We start from the raw sequence: 23,512 nt of genomic DNA, 5'->3' as shown, positions 1-23,512 counted from the left end.
CAATACAATAATTGCATGTATCATTGTATAAGCATGCACTAAATCACCATCCATTCTCTGTATTTCTTGATGTATTGATATTTTGCTTACTCCCTCCCTTTGTAGATGTGGATATATGTTGCCTACTGAAGCCTTGTTAAGCTGCATATAGCTTACGCACCACAAAGTGGTAAATCGGGCCTGTGAATTTACACGTTAATTATCCAATTATTCTGGGAGCTCCCATTAATATTGTTTCCTAGTTTTGGGTGATTCAGCAGTGTTACTTGACATGACTTCCTCATCAGAAGAACTCCCTCTGGTCAGATAAGTAATTGCCTGTTATTAATATTATTACTTTTTTGAAACTCCCCTCCCATCTACTTCTTTGAGTGACTACTTTCTAAGGTGAGCTTGCATTAATGTATCATCACCAGTTCTTCACTCTTCAAGGTGGAAGTTTCCATATAAACATCACATTCACTATTGACAAAAATAAAGATGTGTTCTGTCATGTGCACCAGAAATTACTTTGCTGCTTCTGCTACTCATACTTAGGGGTCCTGCTAGGAATCTAAACTATTGAGCACAATGTTAATAAAGAAAATATGGTAGGTTCAATTCTTTTTTCAACTAAGTATCAAAAAATAAAATTTATTTATCTGATAATAAATACGCTTCAAACATGTCCAGCTGTTTTAGAAATCTCCATCCCTCTGTCATTTCTCTAGTTTAGACTGTCATTTTTCCTCATCTGAAGAACTACAACTGCTTTTTTCTTCATCCCACTATTTCTAGGTTTGCCTCTCCAATCTGTTCTTCATACTGGAAGCCAAGTGATCCTTCTGAAATGTGTGAAGACTTCACACTTCATTGTCCTCCAGATAAAGTAAAAATAGTTCAATATGATCTGGTCCTCAATTAATATTGACCACACCTCAGTCCCTCCATTTTATTCTGCATTTCAGCCATGTTCACATTTTTCATTAAAAAATGACTATGTTTTAACTAACTTAAAGGCATTTTATATTCTGCTCCCCTGGCCCAGAACACTTACTCCCAGTCACTTGATCACTTTCTAACTCCACAAGACCAGATTAGGTAAATCTCTGGTTAACTCTCATAGCACTGTGCTCTTTCTCTGTGAAAACATTTATCACACTATTTTAGTATTTCTTAATTTATTTCTATCTTCCCTTACCTTGGAATTATAAGTTTGAATAAGATCATGTCTTATTTGTAATGGTACCTACCATCCAGACACACTTTCTGGCACTTGGTAGATATTGAAAGATATTTATTGAATGAATGAATAAGTGAATAAACATATTTTGGGTGTTCTCAAGACACAGAGGCAAAAGCATAAACATGACTACTCAAATTCTTCCTCATTTTTGTAAAAATTTACAAGATGCAAGTCACAGTGAATTAAAGTGAGTTAGTGAAGCCACTGTCATCTATGAAGGTAAGGATATTAAGTATATTTTGTATGGTCAGTCTCAGATAATGGAGTTTATCTTTTCCCTATGTATCTCTATCTCATCATTTTATTTCTCAGCAGAAAGAAAGCATATTTCATAGCACTTTAAAAAATTAGAAAAGCAAGCCAACTTATTCCAAACAAGAAATATAAACTTTCTTTAGAATTTTTAACATGTAAGGTGTTTTTTTCTTGAACACGACTTTAAAATTTCAGTCATTGAATTTGAAAAACAGTATTAACATCTATTTCAAAGTTGTTTTTCTTTCCCAAAGAAAGTATGAAACATAAATGGGAAATTATGAGCTAATATTTGAAGATAGCTTTGATGATGTGAAAATTCAACTTGTTTATATAATCTAACTAGACTTACATGCTTGGACAGTTAGCTTCCCTGTTGATGAGCTCATTGCTGAAAAACAAAATGGGACAAAGAATGATAATTTGCTATTCTCTTGGTTGGTCTCAATGACCAGGAATTATTAGAGGACATTGGCCATATATGGATTCTAGATAGGTGAGCAGGAGATTCAGGAGATTAGCTATCTGATTTAGCAATATATGTGTGCATTTTTGTTCAGATTTATAGGCAACCTCTAACTAAGTACATAATATATCAAGGAGTGTGAAAGACAAAAATGGTGGATGATTAAAATTCACAAATACTTTCTATTAATACAGAACTGTGGCTTTCCAGTGGTGCAGGGTAAAGTTCTTTTGTATTCCACTTCAGGAGACATGAACAAGCAAGTAAGTAGATGGGTCCCAGGCCACAAAGCTTGCCTGAAGCAGACCAGGTTGACTTTTGTCCCTTTTACTTAAAATGTCACATAAGCCTTTCTTTTAGGTTAAGTGTTTAGGTTGAAAAAACTTGGAAAATTCCCACAAAAAATTGTATTTAAAATACTTCTAAAACAATTCTTAAATGATCAAAATGCTTTATTTTTTTAAAAAAGAATAAACTATTGTGTATTCTTATCTAACATCTGCTAAATATTGGTAAATGTCAATTATTGTCAATTTCCAACATCATTAGGAATCTAATAAAGGAAGAATATTTAAACATATATTTAAATATTTGAACATATATTTAAACACATACTATTATTTAAAAACACACATATGTAACATATATCATGTACAAAGTATATATATATATATATATATATATAATTTTTAGTTGTCAATTATACTCTAGTAAAACTGAGAGAAAATAAATTGATATAAGGAAATTTACATGAAAATTGTAATGATATTCAGGTTAAATGGTTCACTGAATAGATAATAATAAACTTATTTTTTCTACTAGTGCCATGTTTCTCAAACTTAAATTCTCAGCACCATATTTCCCTTTGTGCAAAATAAGAATGTTTTGTTGAAATTTCTATAAATCCCATGTGGGAAATTAGGATGATGAACTCTACAAAGTTAAAACTTTTTTTTTTTTTTGTAGTGGGGATTGAACCCAGGCACATTTTACCACTGACCCAGTCTTTTTTTTTTTTCTTTCTTCTTTTTAGTCTCAATCACAGATCTTATTTATTAAATATTTAAGCATTTAAATTTTAACACTGTGTGTGTGTGTGTGTGTGTATATATATATATATATATATATATATATATATATATATATTTTAGTAGTTCTTTTTAAATGCTATAGTTTGATACCCAGAACACACACAATGTTATTTTTTAAAGTTTATTCTTTTTTTCCCTTATCTTTTAAAAATTAAATTATTTATTTAATTTTAATTTGTTATATATGACGGCAGAATGCAATTCATTTCATTTTACACATATAGAGCACAATTTTTCAAGTCTCTGGTTGTACACAAAGTATTTTCCCACCGTTCGTGTCTTCACATATGTACTTAGGGTAATGATGTCTAATTCATTCCACCATGCTTCCTACTCTCATGCCCCCTCCCTTTTACTTCCTCCCTTTGCCCTATCTAAAGTTCCTCCATTCCTTCCATGCTCTCTCCCATTGCCATTATGAGTCAGCATCCTCATATCAAAGAAAACATTTGGCCTTTGGTTTTTGGGATTGGCTTACTTCACTTAGCATTATATTCTCAAGGTATATCCATTTGCCTGCAAATGCCTGATTTTATTATCTTTTAATGCTGAGTAATATTCCATTGTGTATTTTTGACACATTTATCTAATGAAGTTCCCCACACATGGTTATTTGTCAAAACAAAAAGACAGATTCTAGATAAATTATGGATTGAATGTTGAGCTACAGGATTTTTTTTTTTCAAGAATTGACTTAGAATGTTTTCAGATTTTTATTGTTTTTGGAAGTTCTAAGATAAAGTATTTCTGGAAAGCACTGTTTTAGCCGATAGGAATTGCCTTAGTGGTGCTACTGAGCTTTCCCCATATGAACCTTTCCTAGGTGAGAGTAAATGGAAATTCTGAAACTTTAAAGGTTCCAGCTCTTTCTATTACCAATCACTCATACTAATGCTTTCAGGTTTCCAAATTATATGCCAAATTTAATAGGTTCCTAAGTAGTAATAGCTTCAATGTTCTATGTTGTGTTTTCTATTTTCTTATGCATTCTTATATTTCTGTGATTTCAGGAAGAACAAAAATTATCATTGCAACTTTACAGAAGAGAAAATAGGCACAATAGTATAGGCCAATTACTTGAGTCTGCAGTGACTCAGTGGAGTTGGAATTAGTTAGGTAGCTGTCAAATCAGTTTTTCCATCAGTACATCCTATCTTTTAATCTAGTGCAATCATTAAAATAAGGTGAAACATACAAGCTGAGTCCATAAGGTACAAAAAGTCAGGTATCTAATGACTGTTTCATGCTTCATTTCTGGTTTTAGATAGCTCAGTCTTTTAAAGTTCCTGGCAAATTAACTTTTTACTGGAAATTACATATAACAACACCGTAACTTATCAGAATGGCCACCATTTCACAATCTCAATTTGTGTGCCTCCTTACCTAACAAAGAAGGTGGATTAAGCATTTGACAGGTTCCTCCTTCCTCTCTGGGAGAGGTTCACAGCTTTATTCCCTGAATAGCTAGCTGACTGTCACATCAGCAAACTTCTGCCCATTTTATTACCTCAGATTTTCACTTCCTGGTGAGATTTCCTCTTGAAGAGTCAGCTAGATCCTACAGGGCAGGGTATCCTGTTTCACATCCAATATAAATCACTTGTTCTGACTCTCTTTTGTGACTCTTAAGTCTGGTATACATTGAAATTTGTAGGGGAAATATGTACTTGTCTCCCAGAAATAGGTGCTATGGAAGCAGCTTGGTATACAAAGGTAAACAAGTTTCTGTCTACCTACACTCCTCAGAATCTCTAATATGCTAATATAGGGGATAATTTTCCAAGAGACAAATATCATGGACAGAATTTCTAAAATGTGTTTGAACACAGAACCCCCTTTAAATGAAGTCTATCAAAAAAGGTAGAGGTCTAGATTTGAATCTTAGCTCACTTTAATTATTAGATTCCTTAACTGTTTTTGCCTAATTTTTACATTTATGAAGTTGAGTTTCCCTACCTCATTGGAATATAGAAATTAGATACTGCATGGACTTAGAGAGGGTGTAGAGATGGGTCTTGATAAAAGTTTCTTTTCTTTAATTTATGGAAGTGATGGTGGTGTAATGAGCTAAGGGTGAACCAAAAAGAGAAAAGTGGACTATGTATAAATGGCTTTAGAGAATTTTTTTATAGTTTGCTGATTTTTTAAAGCATTATTTATCAGATAGCTTTTGGGGTTTCAAAGTTGGTTTACCATTTTCCAGAATGCTCATATGAAGAAACTTAATAAAAAAATTAATAAATCACTATATACAGAAACTATCCATAAAGGCAACACATGAGTTTTGTTTTTGGAAGGTCCCACCCAGAAATATAATTATCGCTTAACTCTTGGTATTTTCACTTGATTAGTCATGGAGGCAATGACTTTACCATTAACCCTCTGTTGGTGGTAAAGGTTATTTGGGGATGAATGTCAATTTATTTCTTCCAGGAAAACCACTTATGACTAACTTCAGATATGCTTTCATCAGAAGATAATAAAACCTTGAAAGATCACTTAAGTTGAGAAAATTTTTCATATGAATTTGAGCTATTATTTGAAATGGTAATAATGACAAGTAAGTTTCTAATTATATAAAAAACAGACCTAATAGAGACTTCATATCATGGGTAAAGTACCTACTTACCATTAACTTGAACTGAGGAAACATCTATTGGCAAGGCTCTTTCATTTCTTATCTTCTGATTTAAGATGCTATGGATTTTCTTCTCTCTTACAGTTCTTTGCTCAGTAGAAGGGAACTGGAACACCATGACGATATCTGCTTTTACACCATCTACTTCTGGACTATAACATGCAAGAGAAAAGTACATATTCAAAGAATGCATCTGGTTTTGTCCTACACTCTTTCCTTTATCTTTTTCTCCTGAATTATACCTCAATTGATGAGTGTTAATTCACATTCATACTCTTCTATGTGTCACTGTCTTACCTAATGCCATTTCACATGTTTCCTCTTGCCTTTTATTATTTTATTACAGCAGTTGGGTGAGATTCAGATTAAAAAGTCATCATCAAAGTAAGAAATTCTGAAAGTTGGAAGAAACCTTCCTGTTCTCTTAGGTCAATCAATGATACATTTGGTAAATGAACCACCTCTACACCATCCATAACAAGTGGTCCTCCAACCCAACAGTCATAAAATAATGGAAAATTTACTTCCCAAAGAGACTATTTTCTCTCTGGTCAACTCCGATTCTAAGAGTTCTTTATTTTAAGTTGAAATAGATCTCCCTTTATGTTTTCCCTAAGTCTTAAGGGAAACTGGAACATACACAATGAATCAATTTCCTCTTCCACATAAATATTTGAAGATAATAAAGTGTGGTCCCTGAGTATGCTCTAGATTAAACATGCTCAGTTTTTTGAATTTTTCATACAAAGTGATTCAAGACTCTTCACCTATGGAACTGAACTTTTTTAAAAGTGTTTTTAAAATTTGTTTTTATGGTGCATTATGATTATACATAATAGTGGAATTCATTATGCAATATTGGAATGTGCACATAATTTGATCAATCACATTCCTTGGTTCCTTCCCTTTCTTTCCCTTCCTGCCTCCCTAGATCTACTTTTTCTACTTTACTGATCTCTCTTTCACTGTTATTATTATTTTAATTAATGCAGTATAATTATATCAAATCAAAGCTCTAAAAAACATTGGAAGATCAAAGCTCTAAAAAACATTGGAAGCCTATCATCCTGACTTTTTGACTGAAAAGTGTAAATTATATTAATTCTGAAACATTTTATGTGTTGTGGTCCATTTAGGCTCTGGAATATAGACATATAAATCATCAGAATTTTATGTCAAATTGGAAAACAGGTAACCAAGTGATTTTTCATATTAAATCAAAGGAATTAATACTGTTTACCATATAGAATTTCTCTGGATTCCCCACAAAATATTGCATAATGGTAGTGGCTACAAATCCAAAGGAATTCATGCAGTGATGATAATGCTAGAATGCTATGGCAAACAAAGTGAGAAATCTAGGAATGATTTTATCTTTTAAATTTTCTAATTTGTATTATAAAATCCTTATGGAAGTCCCTAGATATCAGTAAAAATGTAAAAAATTTGGAATAAGTCTATCAATAAGGCATTATTAGTCTATTGGTAATAAAAGTGATTATTATTTCCTTCAAATAAATTCATGTCTGAATAGATTCTTTTTCCCTAAGAACATGAGGCATGACTCAGGCACTGTGGCACAGGCCTGTAATCCCAGTGGCTCAGAAGGCTGAGACACGAGGATCGTGAGTTCAAAGCCAGCCTCAGCAAAAGCGAGATGCTAAGCAACTCAGTGAGACCCTGTCTCTAAATAAAATACAAAATAGGGCTGGGGATGTGACTTAGTGGTCGAGTGCCCCTGAGTTCAATCCCAAGTACCTCCCACCCCAAAAAAGAACATGAGCTATGCATGTTCATGGGTTTGTGCATATGACATATATGTTCTGTTGCATGATTTTTGAAATAACACAATTGAAACCTTTGGACAATATCTACAACTGATAAGAGTCTTTTCTCTCCACCATAACAAAAGAACATTTATTTCTGCAGGAAGATCTTTTTGTTTGGACATGCCTCCTGTAACTAGTGTTTTATTATAGGTAAAACTCATGATTACCTTTTGTAGTCAATTTTGTCTTTTTAATGTTTTTGAAATGACTTATCTGTCAAAAGCATATAACTCGGTGCATGCAATGACATGCTGCTGGATTTTCTTGAGGCTTTGGGTTTTGACAGATTCCAGCTCATAAATCATCAGTGGGGTCTGTGTCCTGGTTCTGTCACTTGGGGCAGAACTGTCCATTGGGGAACTTTGAATACATCACTTACCCTGATCCCCAAATCTTAGTTGTTGGTTTTTTTGTTTTTGTTTTTTTGTTTTTTTTAGTTTACAAAATGGTGGTCAGTCCTATATCTTGAGATTATTGGAGGTAATGTTTATGAAGAATCCTAGCCAATAACCTAGTCACATATATGAGGCTCCTGTGTCATTTGCCCTTTGTCCCTCCAGGCTTGTGACTATCCCTTTGCCCAAACATACATACGTTAGTCTGATTATTTGGTTCTTGATATAGTGCTTGTTCAAGGCTGAATTAATAAATATTTCATCCACCTGTGATTACAGAGAAAAACTATTGTTAATAAGATATCTTGTAATAAAACTATACTCTTGAATTAATGTTAAAACAATAGAAATACAATTTCACAGGAGTAACATCATCATTTAAATCAGCAATCCTCAAACTTCACAACAGAATTATTTGCTCAATTGAAAACATGATTTGGGGGTTCATCTTCCAGAATTTTGGTTTCAATTGGTCTTACAGAAACCTAGACACTCATATTTTTAAAAGTCTTCCCATAAGTTTCTAATGTTTGGTGTGATATTTAGAATAGAAGATATCACTATACATTTTTTCTTAGTAGAAAGGCACCATAAAGATGGAACATAGAACAAGGCTTTGAGAAGTGGTAGAGAGGACTTTATCTCCATCCTGGGTTTGAACCTACTCTCTTGCTCATGAACCGGGCAGCCTTGGAAAAGTGACTGAACCAATGTGAGCATATTTCCTAACCTGTAAGACAAAGATAGTGGTATGTCACTCGCAAGGCTAGGAAGATGAAACACATAAAGTTTCAGGATTGTTATTGATAAGCAGTTACTGGTGGTTCCCTACCCTGAATTCTGACATTGTAGGTCTTAATTTCTCTGCAGGTCTTTGGTTGTAAGAGACAAGGTGGAGGCACTAAAGATTTAGGAGACAGCCAGAGATTTTTAAATAGTTGATTACCAACTCTAGGGTAAATAACAAAGGAAGAGAAAGTAAGATAGTGTTACAATAACAGATCACATTGTACTCTTAGCCAGCTTGGTGGTGCAAGCCTATAATCCTAGCGGTTTGTGAGGCTAAGGCAGGAGGATCTCGAGTTCAAAGGCAGCCTCAGCAAAAGCGAGGCAGTAAGAAACTCAGTGATACCTTGTCTCTAAATAAAATACAAAATAAGGCAGGGGATATGGCTCAGTGGTAGAGTGCCCCTGAGTTCAATCTCAGTATCCAAAAAATAAATAGATAAATAAAAGAATTACACTATTTAGTTTATGTCACCAAAGAAAAAGAAGAATAAAAGCAAATGACTTTGGAACATATGCAACAGTTTTAACTGCCTGCCACACAGCATTGTGCTATTGTGGTCTGTCACACCTAGAGTTTGCCTGACAATATCCCCTAGTAACCACTTGGTGGCAAAAATGTCATCTTAATGCAAGTACCAGAGGTCATGGTAGACAACAGATGAGCCGAATGTATGGATGGGGCAGGGGATCCTAAGTCCTAAAGGAAGGGGCAGGAAAACCCACTAACTAAAAAAATAAATAAATAAAACAAAACAAAATAACAAATGGAAGTCTGTTTTAGGGATCAAGGAATAAGTTAGGACTATCAGGAATTCAGAGATGCTTCACTTGGAACCAAAATATTAATTATTTCCTTTAACCCTTAAAGTTATTCCTGGTAAAAAAAATTATTGTTCACTGTTTTACTAAAAGAGACATTTTCCTGGCTTTATACAGATAATGACAAACAAGGACTTAAATAATGACAAACAAGGATTAAACTCAGGTCTTGCCTCTTTGTTAAATATAATACTAATTTTGCTTCAATTTATTTCCTAGAACACAGAGCAATAAGCTTTCAAGTAGTTGATTGATCAAGATAACTTTGTATAATACTTGTAAAACATATACTTGATAATAGCTTTAAACATAAGTTCAAAGGCAGCATTTAAAGAATAAATTGTTAGTATTTAAAATATGCCCTTATCTGTACTTATATAAGGAAAGAATAAATTTGGTGGTTTGCAGCTTATATTCTAGAAATGAAACTATTTTACAAGATGTGTTTTTGCAAGAGTGACAATGGCATATTCATTTCTTTTTACCCACAGTCAATACTATTCCTTGGTAATGGGAGGAAAGTCTGGAAAAAAAAGAAAAAACAAACCAAAAGAAACAGGGAGAAAAGCAATAAATTTTAAAAGGAATAAAAGTAAATGGCACTTGGATATTTAAAGAAGTTTGGTTTGCAATTACCCCCTGAGTAAGTTCCATGTGCAATTGATTCTTGGCCATTTGTAACTTGTGGATAATTTTCAGCTGTATGATAGCATGTATGATAGCATCCATCTGGCACATGCCTGTGTGTGGGGGGGGAAACAGCTAGACACAGTATTAATTCCATCTTTGAACAGTTAGGTTCTCTGGGAAGATAGTAACTGAAAGAATAATGTGGAAAGAATCTAAGTAGAAATAACCCATGTGATCACAATAATAAAGAATTTTCTTCTTTATAATTCAAATTCCAGGACTCAGTCTCTAGAAAGACTCATTAATTCAATCTGGGATGAGGCTCGGGGATCTTGAGGTGATACAGGCAGTCTGAGGACAACACTTTGGGAAAATAAGTTCAAAAATTGGTAAAAAGAGTTCTTATGTTAATAAAGTTACAAAAGAGGGATGATCCAAGAAAACAAGCATAAACCTATTGCTGAATGGAGTTTATACATAAATGAGCTTTCAAGGGACCCTGAAGTTGTGTTTGTCTGACAGGTTAATGTTTACATCATCAGAAACATTCTTTCTGTGCACATTCTAACATTCCAAGTTCCCAATAATTTTAGAGAACATTTTTTTTTCAAACCTGTGCATCAGTTACTTATAAATTCACTGCTATTTATGCAACTTAGTAGAGTTAGTGATTTGTAAATCTTTCTTACCTCTCACTTTTGGGCATTTGGAGAGATCTGTAATTTGTCTCCTAACATTGAACAAAGACCTCTTTTCAGGTAGGTTGATACTTCTTTCTGCTTGTTGATTTTGGAATGCTGGAAGTTGCACTGAGATTAAGTTCTAAGAGGGCAATTGAAGGTTAGTTGGGTGTTTAATTAAAGAGTTGGGGAGAGGTTGTCAACTCAAACAGATACACCCTGCCATCCAGCTCTCATTCCTGTACTAAACAGAGTTCTGTTTACACATGTTTCTGCCTTTCTCTATCACAGGCTTCCCAACCAGTTTCTTTTACAGAAACGTTCACATAGGGGGTATTGCAGGGCTGAGACTGAGAGTTTCAAAGAGACTTGCCAATGAAGGTTGGCAAATGGCATATAAACCTCTTGCTTCTAACAACACCAGATGACTTCCTGAGAAGGAAAGGAACTGAAAATACTCTACAAAAAACTTTAGATTCAGTGGCTTTCTCTTAATTATATTAAGGATGCCATTCAAAGATAGTATAAGATAGTATAAGATATACCTTTAGGTTTAAATATGACTTAATTGAAGTTACATTGCTACAGGGCTGAAATCAAGGTGGGAATAGAGAGTACGGTGTAATTGCAGTTGAACTGTTCATAATGCCAAACATTTAAAGGCTTCAGCATCTGTCACCAGCTTGCCTGCTCAGGCTTCTAGATACCAGTAACTCACAGGCATGGCCCTCATTTTTCTGTGTACTTGTCTTTTTCAGGCCATTCCTTTGGTTTGTAACACCTTCTGCTAGCTCTACTTTTCTGAATCACAATTCTTCTTAAGATCTATTCTGGATAATACCTTCTTCAGGGTTAGTTTTTCATCCTCAGACTAATTTTGCACTCTCCTTATTTTGTCTCAATTTTTCTTATTCCTATCAAACTTTCTTCCTCTTTATGTAAAGGTAGGATGTCCTTTACTAAACTGCAAACTCTTTGTGCATAGAAATAATGATTTGTTTTCATATTCTGCAGTATCTAGCATAGTGCTTTGCCTATGATAGATATGCAGCATGTTTTTTTTAATGAATCAATGTGAAAATTTATTTCTCAGAAATGATTGCATTTACTAGGAAATAATTCCAAGGATTTTTACTCTATTTTATACATCAAATTGTGATTAAGGCTCCTAGAGAAAAAAAGAAAATTGCCCCTAAATTATTAGAAGGGAAATTTTTCTCCTTGTGGACATTTTTAGGCTGTTTGATTTCTTGTGGAAAGCTCATTGGTGAGGCTACAAGTGTTATAACAAAAGGAGTAATTATCACTATTGTTTGCCAACTGTGCATCAAATACAAAGTCTCTTGTATTTGAGCCCATTTGTTTTTAACATCAACCATCTGAAGTGAGTCTCTTATTATTCGTATTATATGGATGAGGAAGTGACTTGCCCAAGATGACACAGTTGTAAGCCACAGAGCCAGGACTGAAGCCAAGGCCATCCAGCTTCTGAGCTTGTTAATGTCCTTGTAGTGCTGACCTCAGAGTCATCACATAGATTGGCTACCACCAAGAACTGCTGTCCCCTGACAGGCTGTGAGTAGTGTCCAAGTGCACCTGAAACTGCAAGAACACTTCCAAAAATAAGGACCATAATCTTGGTAGCTTTTGTTACAATCCATTAAAGTTTTTATTGAATCTATTTAGATCTCCAGATTTTCGGTTTATATGTTTGTTTGTTTGGGGTAGCTGAAATTGAATACAGGGGTGCTTAACCACTGAGTCACATCCCCAGTCCTTTTTTCTTAAAAAAAAAATATTTTATTTAGAGACAGGATCTTGCTAAGTTGCTAAGGCTGGCATTAAACTTGTGATCTCCTTTCTCAGCCTCCTGAGTTCTTGGGATTATAGGTGTGCACCACTGTGCCCGGCCCAGATAATTTTGATTGAATAAGTGAACCGTAGTCATTTTCTCAAGCCTGGATAGGACATCATCATTAGAGATGCTCACAGGATTTTAAGGCTTGTTGGCCTTCCAGGATAAAGTCCAACACCCATAGCTTTGAGCCCATTGCTATGTCTACTGGAGAAAGGAGCTAGATCCAGCATCATTTGAGGTCTGTGGACTTGTGGGTAGAGTGCTCTATGATTACCTTAAGGCAGGAGGTAATGAAATTACCAAATAAGGTTAAATATTTTGTCATGTTACCAGTCATTTTTTTTATTGCACTAGTCCTTCTTCTTCTTATTCTTCTTTTTTTTTGTGGAATGTTAGAAGAAAACAGACTAATAACTAATTACATATATTGCAATAACAATATATTGAACAACATTATCCTAAATTGATTAATGTTCCTGAGACTGGGAAGCAAGGTAAATTTGTAAAAAATAGTTTGTAATGAAATATTTGAAGGATAAAATATTAGCTTTCAGTGTGCCATAATAACTTAAGTAGGCAAATTATATTTCTAAAAGAAAAATATCTAATTTGTATATATTAAAAAATTGTACTAAATGTATTTAAGACAAGAATGCCCAAAGCAAGGAAAGGTCATTATTTAAAAAGTTCATGTCATTTCCAAGTGTGTTATTTTTTTTAAACTCTAAGTTTGATTATTTTGAGAGAGGGAAAAAGGAAAGGAGGAAGGGGGGATATTTTTCATAGGGCCTAATATAATGTTGCATTTACTGAATGATGAATGATAAGCTAAATAGATAACTTGGCAGAGTGGAGACCATGCTATATTCAGAACTTCATCAAGAAGTTTAGAGATGGTTCGTATTGCTTCCTGTCACACACAAAAAAACTTTCCACAAAAAAGCACACCCATCTATACCTTTCTTCCAACTATGGATTTTGTTAAACACCCATATGCAAATAAATCCATTAACTTCTTTCCTGTCTGTTATAGTTGCTCCTATTGTTGACTTCATCATTGAAAATTGATACAAGGTAATGAGGATGAAGACATCTTTCTATAATATAAACCCAATATATTGATTAAGAAAACATGATATAATAAAGCACAGAGGATTTATAATCTTTGTGGATTTAAAAATTTAAATGAAAGATGAATTGATATAGGTGTTAATAATTTTATCTCCTATCATAGCTGAATCTCTTCCTGACAAGTAGATTGATTTAGTTGAAAGAGTACATGTTTAGAATTATCTATATAACTTTAAACTTCTCCTCCATCATTTATTATTTGTAATTTCAGATCTCAGTTCTTTATTTATAAGGTGGGGATAATAATACTTTACTTGCAGTGTTAATATTATGGATTAGACATGAAATATACAACAATTAGCTTTTCCTGTCAGGAATCAAATGACACACTTTGAAAGTGGAGGTTAGTCCTACATATCACCTACTTTCAGTCAAACCTAATATTCAATTACAGGATGAGTGCAAGTTTGAGCTCTCAAATAACGCAGCCACTTTCTACATACAGTTTTTCTAACCTCTGAGTAGAAAGTTTCTTGTAAGTCTCTGCTTATTCTTTTTTATTTTTTAGGTACTGGGTATTGAACCCAGGGTACTTAACCACTGAGCCACATCTCCAGCTGTTTTTTTAAAAATATATTTTATTTAGAGACAAGGTCTCACTGAGTTACTTAGGGTCTTGATAAATTGTTGAGGGTGGCTTTGAAATCAAGATCCTCCTGCCTTAGCCTCCAGAGCCACTGGGATTACAGGTGTGTGCCACCACACCCAGTTCTGCTTATTCTTATTATTTATCTTTTCTCCAAGTTTTCAAATTCAGTCTTTCTAGGCATAGGACCATAGCCTAACTCCAAACATTGGACATCTTTCACTCTCCTTTCCTTCTCCAATTCCAAATTTCAGGTAATCTTTCACATGTTTGCTAAGTTTACTTTGACCTAGTATCTCTTTCTCACTATACTTTCCTGCTGCAGTGCCTGTTGGAGGAATCCAATATCTTACCTTTCCCTTCTAATAGAGAGTGTTCCTAAACTGCATTTATCTCTTTGTATCACTTTCTGTTTCCAAGTTTGTTGTCTCTACAACTCTACACATATATTTTGAGGATGATTTGTGGGCCTATTTCTGGTGTTCCCGAGTACAAAGAAAATAAAATTTAGAACTTCCTTAACCCAGGAGTAGTGTTTTTAGGGGGAGAAAATCCTAAGTTAATTCAGCTGTTGCCATTGTTAATGCAGATAGTGGTCTTTGTCTCTTGTTAATATAATAATGATTCCTCTAGTATTTTGTGGCATGATAGATGGGAAGTAAAATCATGCAGATGATTCTTTTGGATGATAAGCAGCTTGGAGGATAGAAGTTTGTATTAGAACATAGAATTTCAAATCAGAATGCTTACTTTCAAATGCTAACCCTGTATCATTTGCTAGTTTTATTTCCTTCAGTAAATTAATCTTCCATAAATTACATGAGGCATCCAACCGTTTCTTACTAAATAGTCTTTGTAGTAGAAAATTTGTGCCAACTTTAGGCTAATGTAAGTGTTCTGAGCATTTTTAGGGTAGACCTGGCTAAGTTGTGATATTTGGTAGGTTAAATATATTCAGTGTATTTCCAGCCTATGATATTTTTAATGAATTTATTGGAAGGTAAGCTGATCATAAATTTAGGAACATTTTTACTAGTATCTGGTTACTGAAGTCTTCTCTGAAGGATGATATGAGGGAAGAAATAAGTCTGTTCTACCATCTCAGGGAACCAAGATAAATTTTAGCAGTATGTGAGCACAAACTCATTTACTTTTGCATCTCTATTTACATTCAAATCAACAAAGCCAGAATTATGTGGGAGAACAGGGCCTACAACCTGTCTTTCTTGATGATCTAATTAGCACCCATACAGGAGAGAGAAAAGAATCTGGTTGTATTCATTAGGATTTAGCAACAATAAACAGGAGTGACTCAGAAGGAGGCATGAATCCTTCCTATAATTCTTCTAAAGCAAACTTTGTAGAGGGCGGGGGTGGGGGGAGAAGAACACCTGCCTCTTTTAAAGGAGTGTAAAATAATATGAACCATGGGAACTCTCCTTCATCTTCTCTTTCTTTGAAATTCTTCTGCAACTTATTTCCTTCAACCTACAATTTAATCCTTAATTATATCATGTCATGCTGTTCAATTTCATGTGTGTTACTCACATCTCTCCAAAAAGATTGGGAACAATTTGAGATGACAGATCATATTTCCTCTACAGTAGATCCAGGTGACAAGAAATTCAGTGAGCTCAATAATTATACTATATATTTGGGAAAACTTAGATTGTTTAGTTGGTTATATTTTTAAAAGATACTTGGATTCATATCTAATATCACAAAAGTATTCTCTAGGTGCATTAAAGACCTAATATAAATAATAAAATTATAAACTTAATAGGAGAAAATATACTAAAATATTTTTGTGATATATAAAGAGGGAAGACCTCTTTAAAAGAAACTTCAACCACATTTGTAAGGCAAAGAAAATTAATAAATATGATTACTTCAAACTTATGGATTTCTGTTTCTTGGTAAGTATTAATAGAAGCAAAATGTCAACAACTGACACATTAATATCTAAAAATTATAAAGAACTCTTACAAAGCAATATGAATTTAAAAAAATGATTCTAATAGAACAAACAGGCAAAGAATATATACAAGCAATTTATAGACACAAAAGCCCAAAAGGTGGGTAAGTAAAGATAATGATGCACAAACTCATTAGTAATTAAAAAAATGCAAATTAAATAATGAGTACAATACTACTTGATGCCTGATAGCCTGACAAATAATACCCAAAAAAGAAAAAAAAAGCCAAATAATACCAAATACTTTGAAATGAATGTTTGTGTACCCTAAATTCATATTTTGCAAACCTAATTTTCCAGGTGATAATATTAGGTGATGGAATGATAGGGAGGTGATTTGGCTATGAAGATGGAGCCCTCAAGAGAATAATGTCTGTATAAAAGGAAGTTCTCTTGCCCCTTTCACCATGTGAGAACACAGCAAGAAGATGTCTTTGGTGAACTAGGAAGCAGGCCCTGACTGGACATTGTATTTGTTGGTACCTTCATCTTGGACTCTTGAACCTTCTGAACTGTTTGAAATAAATATTTGTAGTTTAAGTCACCCATTTTATGAAATATATATTTTTGTAGCAGCCATAAAAGACTAAGATATGCAATTGTTAGCAAAGGTGTGGGACATATGAAACTTTATTTATTGCATATGAGAGTATACACTGATTCAGTCATTCTGAAGAGCAATTGTGTATCCTTTTGTTGAATTAAGTGTGCACATGTCCAACAACCCAATAATTCTGCCCTAAAAGTACTTTCATGGATATTTAAAGGGATCAGTAAGAGTCTGATTCTTGGGGTGACAGGTAAATGTGCAGGCAAGATATGGCAGATTTAATTAGCAATTATCATGTAACAGTTAATAGCAATGAATTAGATGTGCAGTTAGTGATATGGGTAGATCTTTTTAAAAAAGTTCTGAGCATTCCAGCAGCTTGGAAGGATAAGGTATGAGGATCATGAGTTCAAAGCCAGCCTCAGCAAAAATGAGGTGCTAAGTAACTCAGTGAGAACCTGTCTCTAAATAAAATACAAATAAATAAGTAAGTAAGTAAATAAATAAGGTTCTGGGTAAAAATGGTGAGACAGAGTGATTTATAAAACAAAAGATTAAAGCCTGTGCACGCACATAAAACAAAATACATTTTTATAAGAATGAATACAAATAAAACAATAGTCATGAAGTAGAATAGTTGCTAATGGTTGCTTGCAGGGGCAGCAGTATGGGCTTGTTGGATGAAGAAAAATAAATAAACATGAGAATCATGGAAGGGTCTTGCATATACCTTTCTGATAACATGTCACTTAATTCAGCCTCTATCCCTGAAGTTCCTGCATTCTTAGAAACACATGCTAAACGGAAACTCAAAAGTCCACTTTTAACACAGTTTCCATTACAGATATACCCCTGCCTTTCTCTCACTTCTTTTAAGACATATTCTATTCCTATTTATTTTAATAGACAGAATTTTAGTTAACTTAAAATAGCAATAATGTAAAAGAAAATAGATTTTGAGTTTCTCAACAAATTATACATTTCTTTTTATTCAAAGAATTTATCTTTTTCATTAAAGCATTTTTAGATTCTTTCTTTTTTACATTGAGGAGGTTATATGAAGTCATTTAGGATAAGAAGAGTAGAGAAGATATTGGGATATACATGCACATGCAGGCTTCAGGTTCATTTTGTCATTCCTCAAGAATTGATTGGAAATATCATTTTCTAAAATGCTCTGAAGAATGGAAGGAAACATTAATCTGTAAACATTAGTTATTGATTGGGGGATGAGACTGAAAGATAAAAAAGTGCACAATTTAATATTGATTGAATATATAGATTATAAACACCATCAATAATAAGCATATTATTGTAAATACATTGCAATTGAGTACACTATAGACAAGGAGCAGATGGTGACATAAAAAAACGACAATTAAGTGCAGAAAGAAATAAAATGTTGTGGGAGGAAAAGTATTTTTTGACAAAAACAAACCATATACCTGTAATTTCTTCCCTTTTAAAATAACTTTGTGTTTGTGTGCTTCCTTATCAGGAAGTTAACCTGTACCAATTTTGAGTGATGGTTCATGAGAATCCTAAGCAGAAATTTATACAACTGGGTGTATATTTTGCACCCAGTGGAGTGCAAAATGCTTTGGGGGAAAATGCTGCATTTTAATAAAAATTGCTAGCATTTAACTTGAATGTTACACATTAGGTCTGGGTTTTCTGTTATTAATAATATATATTCAGGTGATATTAACAAAAAATTTCATCAGAAAACTTCTAAAACTCAAACAAATTCAGCAAAGTAGCAGGTTATAAAATTAACACCCATAAATCCAACATGTTTCTATATAGCAGTGACAAATCCACTGAAAGAGAAATTATGAAAACAACCCCATTCACAATAGTTTCAGAAAAAATAAAATAAAATACTTGGAAATCAATCTGACAAAAAAGGTAAAAGACCTCTACAATGCAAATTACAGGACACTAAGGAAAGAAATTGAAGAAGACCTTAGAAGATGGAAAGACCTCTCATGTTCCTGGATAGGCAGAATTAATGTTTTCAAAATGGCCATACTATTTTATATTTTTATATATTTTATATATTTATACAGATTTAATGCAATTCCAATTAAAATCCCAATGACATTCTTCATAGAACTAGAAAAAGCAATCACACAATTTATTTGGAAAAATAAAAACCCAGAATAGCCAAAGCAATCCTTAGCAAGAAAAGTGAAGTCAGAGGCATCATAATACCAGACCCTAAACTACACTACAGAGCTATAGTAACAAAAACAGCATGATATTGGAACCAAAACAGACACATAGACCAGTGGTACAGAATAGAAGACAGAGACAAACCCACATAAATGCAGTTATCTTATACTAGAAAAAGGCACCAAAAACATTCAGTGGAGAAAAGGTAGCCTATTCAATAAACAGTGCTGGAACAATTGGAAATCCACATCTAACAAAATGAAATTAAACTCCTATCTCTCACCCTGCATTAAACTCAACTCAAAGTGGATTAAAGACTTAGGCACTAGACCAGAGACACTGTGCTTAACAGAAGAAAAAGTAGGCCCAAATCTTCACCATGTTGGCTTGGAATGTGACTTCCTTATCAAGACTCCTAAAGCATAAGAAGTAAAATCAAGAATCAATAAATGGGATGGATTTAAACTAAAAAGCTTCTCAGCAAAGGAAACAATCAATAACATGAAGAGAGAGCCTACAGAATGGGAGAAAATCTTTACCACATGCACCTCAGAGCATTAATCTCCAGGACATATAAACAATTCAAAAAACAACACTAAAAATATAAATAACCCAATCAATAAATGGGGTAAGTAACTGAACAGACACTTCATAGAAGAAGAATTACAATAGATCAACAAATATATGAAAAAGTGTTCAACATCTTTAGCAATTAGAGAAATGCAAATCAAAACTACACTGAAATTCCATCTCACTCCAGTCAGAATGGCAATTATTAAAAAATAAAACAACAATAATTGAACAACCAATAAAAAAAAAACAATAAATGTTGTCGAGGATGTGAGGAAAAAGGTACACTCATACTTTGCTGGTGGGACTGCAAATTGGTGCAACCATTATGGAAAGCAGTATGGAGATTCCTCAGAAAACTCAGAATGGAACCACCATTTGATCCAGCTATCCCACTTCTTGGTCTATAACCAAAGGACTTAAAATCTGCATAGTAAAGTGATGCAGCCACATCAATGTTTATAGCAAATGAATTCACAATAGCTAAACTATGGAACCAACCTAGGTGCCCTTCAACAGATAAATGCATAAAAATTGTGATATATATGTATATATATACAATTTTATGTATATATAATATATATATATTTATCTATATTAAGCTTAAAGAAGAATGAAATTATAGCATTTTCCGGTAAGTGGATGGAGCTGGAGAATATCATGCTAAGTGAAATAACCAATCCATAAAAACCAAAGCTGAATGTTTTCTCTCATATGTGGATGCTAATTCACAATGGGGGTGTGCTAGGGAAGAATAGAGTTACTTTAGGTAGAGGGGTGTGAAGGGAGGGGAGTGGTATGGGGATAGGAAGGTTAGTAGAATGAATCAGACATTATTACCCAATGAACATGTATAACATGTACCACCAGTGGGATTCTATATCATGTACAACCAGAAGAATGAGAAATTATATTCCATTACATATAATGTATCAAAGTGCATTCTACTGTCATGTATAACTAATTAAGACACATAAAAATTTAAAAAAAGAAAAAAATAATACATATATAGGTAATATTAACATTTTTGTTGCCCTTTCTTTTCTCATATTCTTCAAAAATTTCCTAAATCTTAAAATGTAGTTTTAGGAAAATAAAAATCACATAGTTTTAGAAATAATTATTTATGGTATAGTTAGGCTTTTCCTTAGGGAAACATAATAATGAAATTGGGAGGACAATGAGGCCTCAAGTCTCTCATCTTTAAATGAAATGGTTGAGTTAGAAATGGTTTATCAGAATCACCCATTCGCTAGTCAGGCAGGTTCCCTTACTTCTCTATCTCCACCTACTCATCCTAGCACATATCAATTTGACAAGTCTGGTGTGTAACCAAAGAATCTGCAAATTGATTTTCTTGCATGTGGCCTGAAAATCATGTTTTTGGAAATAAAGAAAATGTCTTCATAAAATTTCTTCCACTTGCATCATTCTTCAATAAAAAGAATCTTATCAGATTTACCAAAATTTCGCTCATCTCCCGTAAGCGCTCCAACTGGTATGTGCTCTTTTGTCCAGAATTGCTATTGACTTGAAGATTTGAAATTTTAAAGGTGCCATGATAGTATTCCATTTTCTCACCTGTGATGAAAATGGGAAGTAGGAAATTAAAGGATTTGGGCAAATATTTCAGGATCTAAGACATAACTACAATAGGGCTAATATGAAGTCATAAAAATATCATGAGCTTCTTTCTAATTTCATAAAAATTACAGTTAAGTTTTATGTTAATAACATTGTCTGGCATTTATTAAGTAGTAACTATGTGCCTGGCACTGTTCTGTTTACTTTATTAACTCATCTGAGCTAAGATCGACATCACTCCATTTAACAGATGAGGAAAGTAAAATACAGTGGTATTAAGTAACTTGCTCTATGTTATACAACTATTAGGTGACCTATTCAAGTTTTGAACCCTAATTGGTCTGGCTCTAGAGTATGAATGTTCATTACTTCATTTCCCCTTGCTGAGCTGAAATATAAACCACCATACATATTCTACTGAAAGTAGATTAAATGGACATCCTATAAATTCTGATTTGTAATGACAGACCCAGGTATAGCTAAGAAAACATGAAAAGAAAAACTAAGGAAAAAAGCAGGCTGAGGTTGCAGTGAAAACCATTCTAACAGAGATAAGTCATTCAGATTCCTGCTTGGCTATCAGGAAAGGTAAGAAAAGAGAGAGCATTGGAGACTCCTGACAAATTTGGTAACCTTAGGAGAAAGGCTCAAAGAGGACAAGAAAGCAACAAAAAATTCATGTCAGAGAATGGAGTAACCTTTAAAAAACCTGGGTTCTTGGGCATCCCAGCTCAAGTAGAAAACAATGCGTTTCCTGACTTACTTTCACATTTCAATGGGTACAGATTTTCTGATTCTCTTTGGATAAATTCATGTTGCTCTAGCCTTCTTTTACAGAAAGAGGACATTTTGTCTTTTATTTTGGTTAAGGTCATCTTGACCTGAGGGAAGGTATTAGTTAAAAGAATCAGGAAAGAGGAATCTTAGGACTGTCTCCTAAATTGAACATCTCTGGACCGTGTAATTTTTTTTTCTTGATTACTTATCTAATATAATCCATATCAAACCTTACTCTCATAGAAAAAGGGCTTTTGTGCAATCAAATAAATTTTTAGTCATTCCCATACACTACAGTTGGACTCATTACATAAGGCCCAGGAGTATGGTCATAATAAGCCTGTTTAGTCTCCTAATGGCAGTGTCACTCCCTCCTCAAGTCTGTGGAAGGTGGAAAGAGACAATACCATTTAAGTAAGCAGCCTGGGCTACTTATTTTACCACATACATTCATATGAGAATGGCTTTTTAGAGATTTGTTAAAAAAAAAATGATTCTGCCCACAGAGAGATGGCAAATAAAAAGAAAATTTCCTAATGCAGTACTTGTAATCACAAACATACTAGGTAATAAAAATATAATCCTTGCATATTGTTTTGAAAGAATATTTTTTTTCTTTAAAACTTAGTGATGACATCATGTCATACTTTATACATTATTTTGAAATTCATTCTTTCATCAGAGACATGTTTTTCTTTTATCTTAGAAATGCTAGTGGGCAGAAAATGGTGATCATAGTAAAAGAGTCAATTTTCATGACATTCACAGTTTTTATTCAATATATAATAGATGGTGAGAGTTGTTTTCTATAATTACTAGTAAACTAAATTTAAGAATGAAAAATTTTGACATTTTATGTAGATTCTTAGAATAATACTGGATTGGGAACTCTAATGGAATAGAAGATTCATCCACTTTGCTTAAAGCTATATCCAGAGCACACAAAAAAGTATTTGTATGAAATAGATATTTAGTAACTATTTCTAATGAAATTACAGAGTACATTTTTAAAATTATGAATGGGGACATTTACAAGTAAAAGTATAAATTTTATTTACATACACACAAATGAAGCTTTGCAGATAAATGAAATAAAATTGAGTGAAATACCTAATTTTACTCACCAGAGAGTAAGAAGTGAGTCAGAAGGCCAATGATCAGTGCTACCACTGTCAGTGACAACAAAATGAGAAGCGCAATCATCCATGGCTTTATCTTTCTGTTTTGGGTGCCAAATCCTACAGGTCTGCAAAAAGAGAAGCCCAATGGTTATTTTCACTTTTCAATGTGTGTAGATTTACTGATTCTCCTTGGATAAATTCATGTTTCTCTAGTTGCCTTTTACAGAAAGAGGACATTTTGTCTTTTATTTTGGTTAAGGTCATGTTGGCCTGAGGGGAAGTATTAGTTAAAAGAATCAGGATCTGAAAATCCTAATGCTGTTCCTTGTTTGTATTTCTACAGGCATTTGGTGGCCAGGTCTGGTAGA

The 23,512-nt window shown here is 33.5% G+C and overlaps 1 protein-coding gene across 1 annotated transcript in view; it reads right to left on the bottom strand.

Annotated features, from left to right (window-relative positions):
• Positions 1 to 23,226, bottom strand: part of Tmprss11a (transmembrane serine protease 11A) — a 38,287-nt gene extending 15,061 nt beyond the window's left edge. The window contains exons 1-4 of the mRNA XM_077803547.1: positions 23,148 to 23,226; positions 21,125 to 21,243; positions 8,099 to 8,166; positions 5,667 to 5,827 (exon numbers count right to left, since the gene is read on the bottom strand). Of these exons, the coding sequence (XP_077659673.1) occupies positions 5,667 to 5,827; positions 8,099 to 8,166; positions 21,125 to 21,243; positions 23,148 to 23,226 (427 nt within the window). The remainder of the gene's footprint in view (positions 1 to 5,666; positions 5,828 to 8,098; positions 8,167 to 21,124; positions 21,244 to 23,147) is intronic.
• Positions 23,227 to 23,512: the final 286 nt, after the last annotated feature.

The sequence above is a fragment of the Urocitellus parryii genome, chromosome 10 (assembly GCF_045843805.1).
Source record: "Urocitellus parryii isolate mUroPar1 chromosome 10, mUroPar1.hap1, whole genome shotgun sequence".
Lineage (NCBI taxonomy): Eukaryota > Metazoa > Chordata > Mammalia > Rodentia > Sciuridae > Urocitellus > Urocitellus parryii.
Note: the sequence above shows the minus strand (reverse complement) of the source record. Positions and strands in the feature narration are given on the sequence as shown.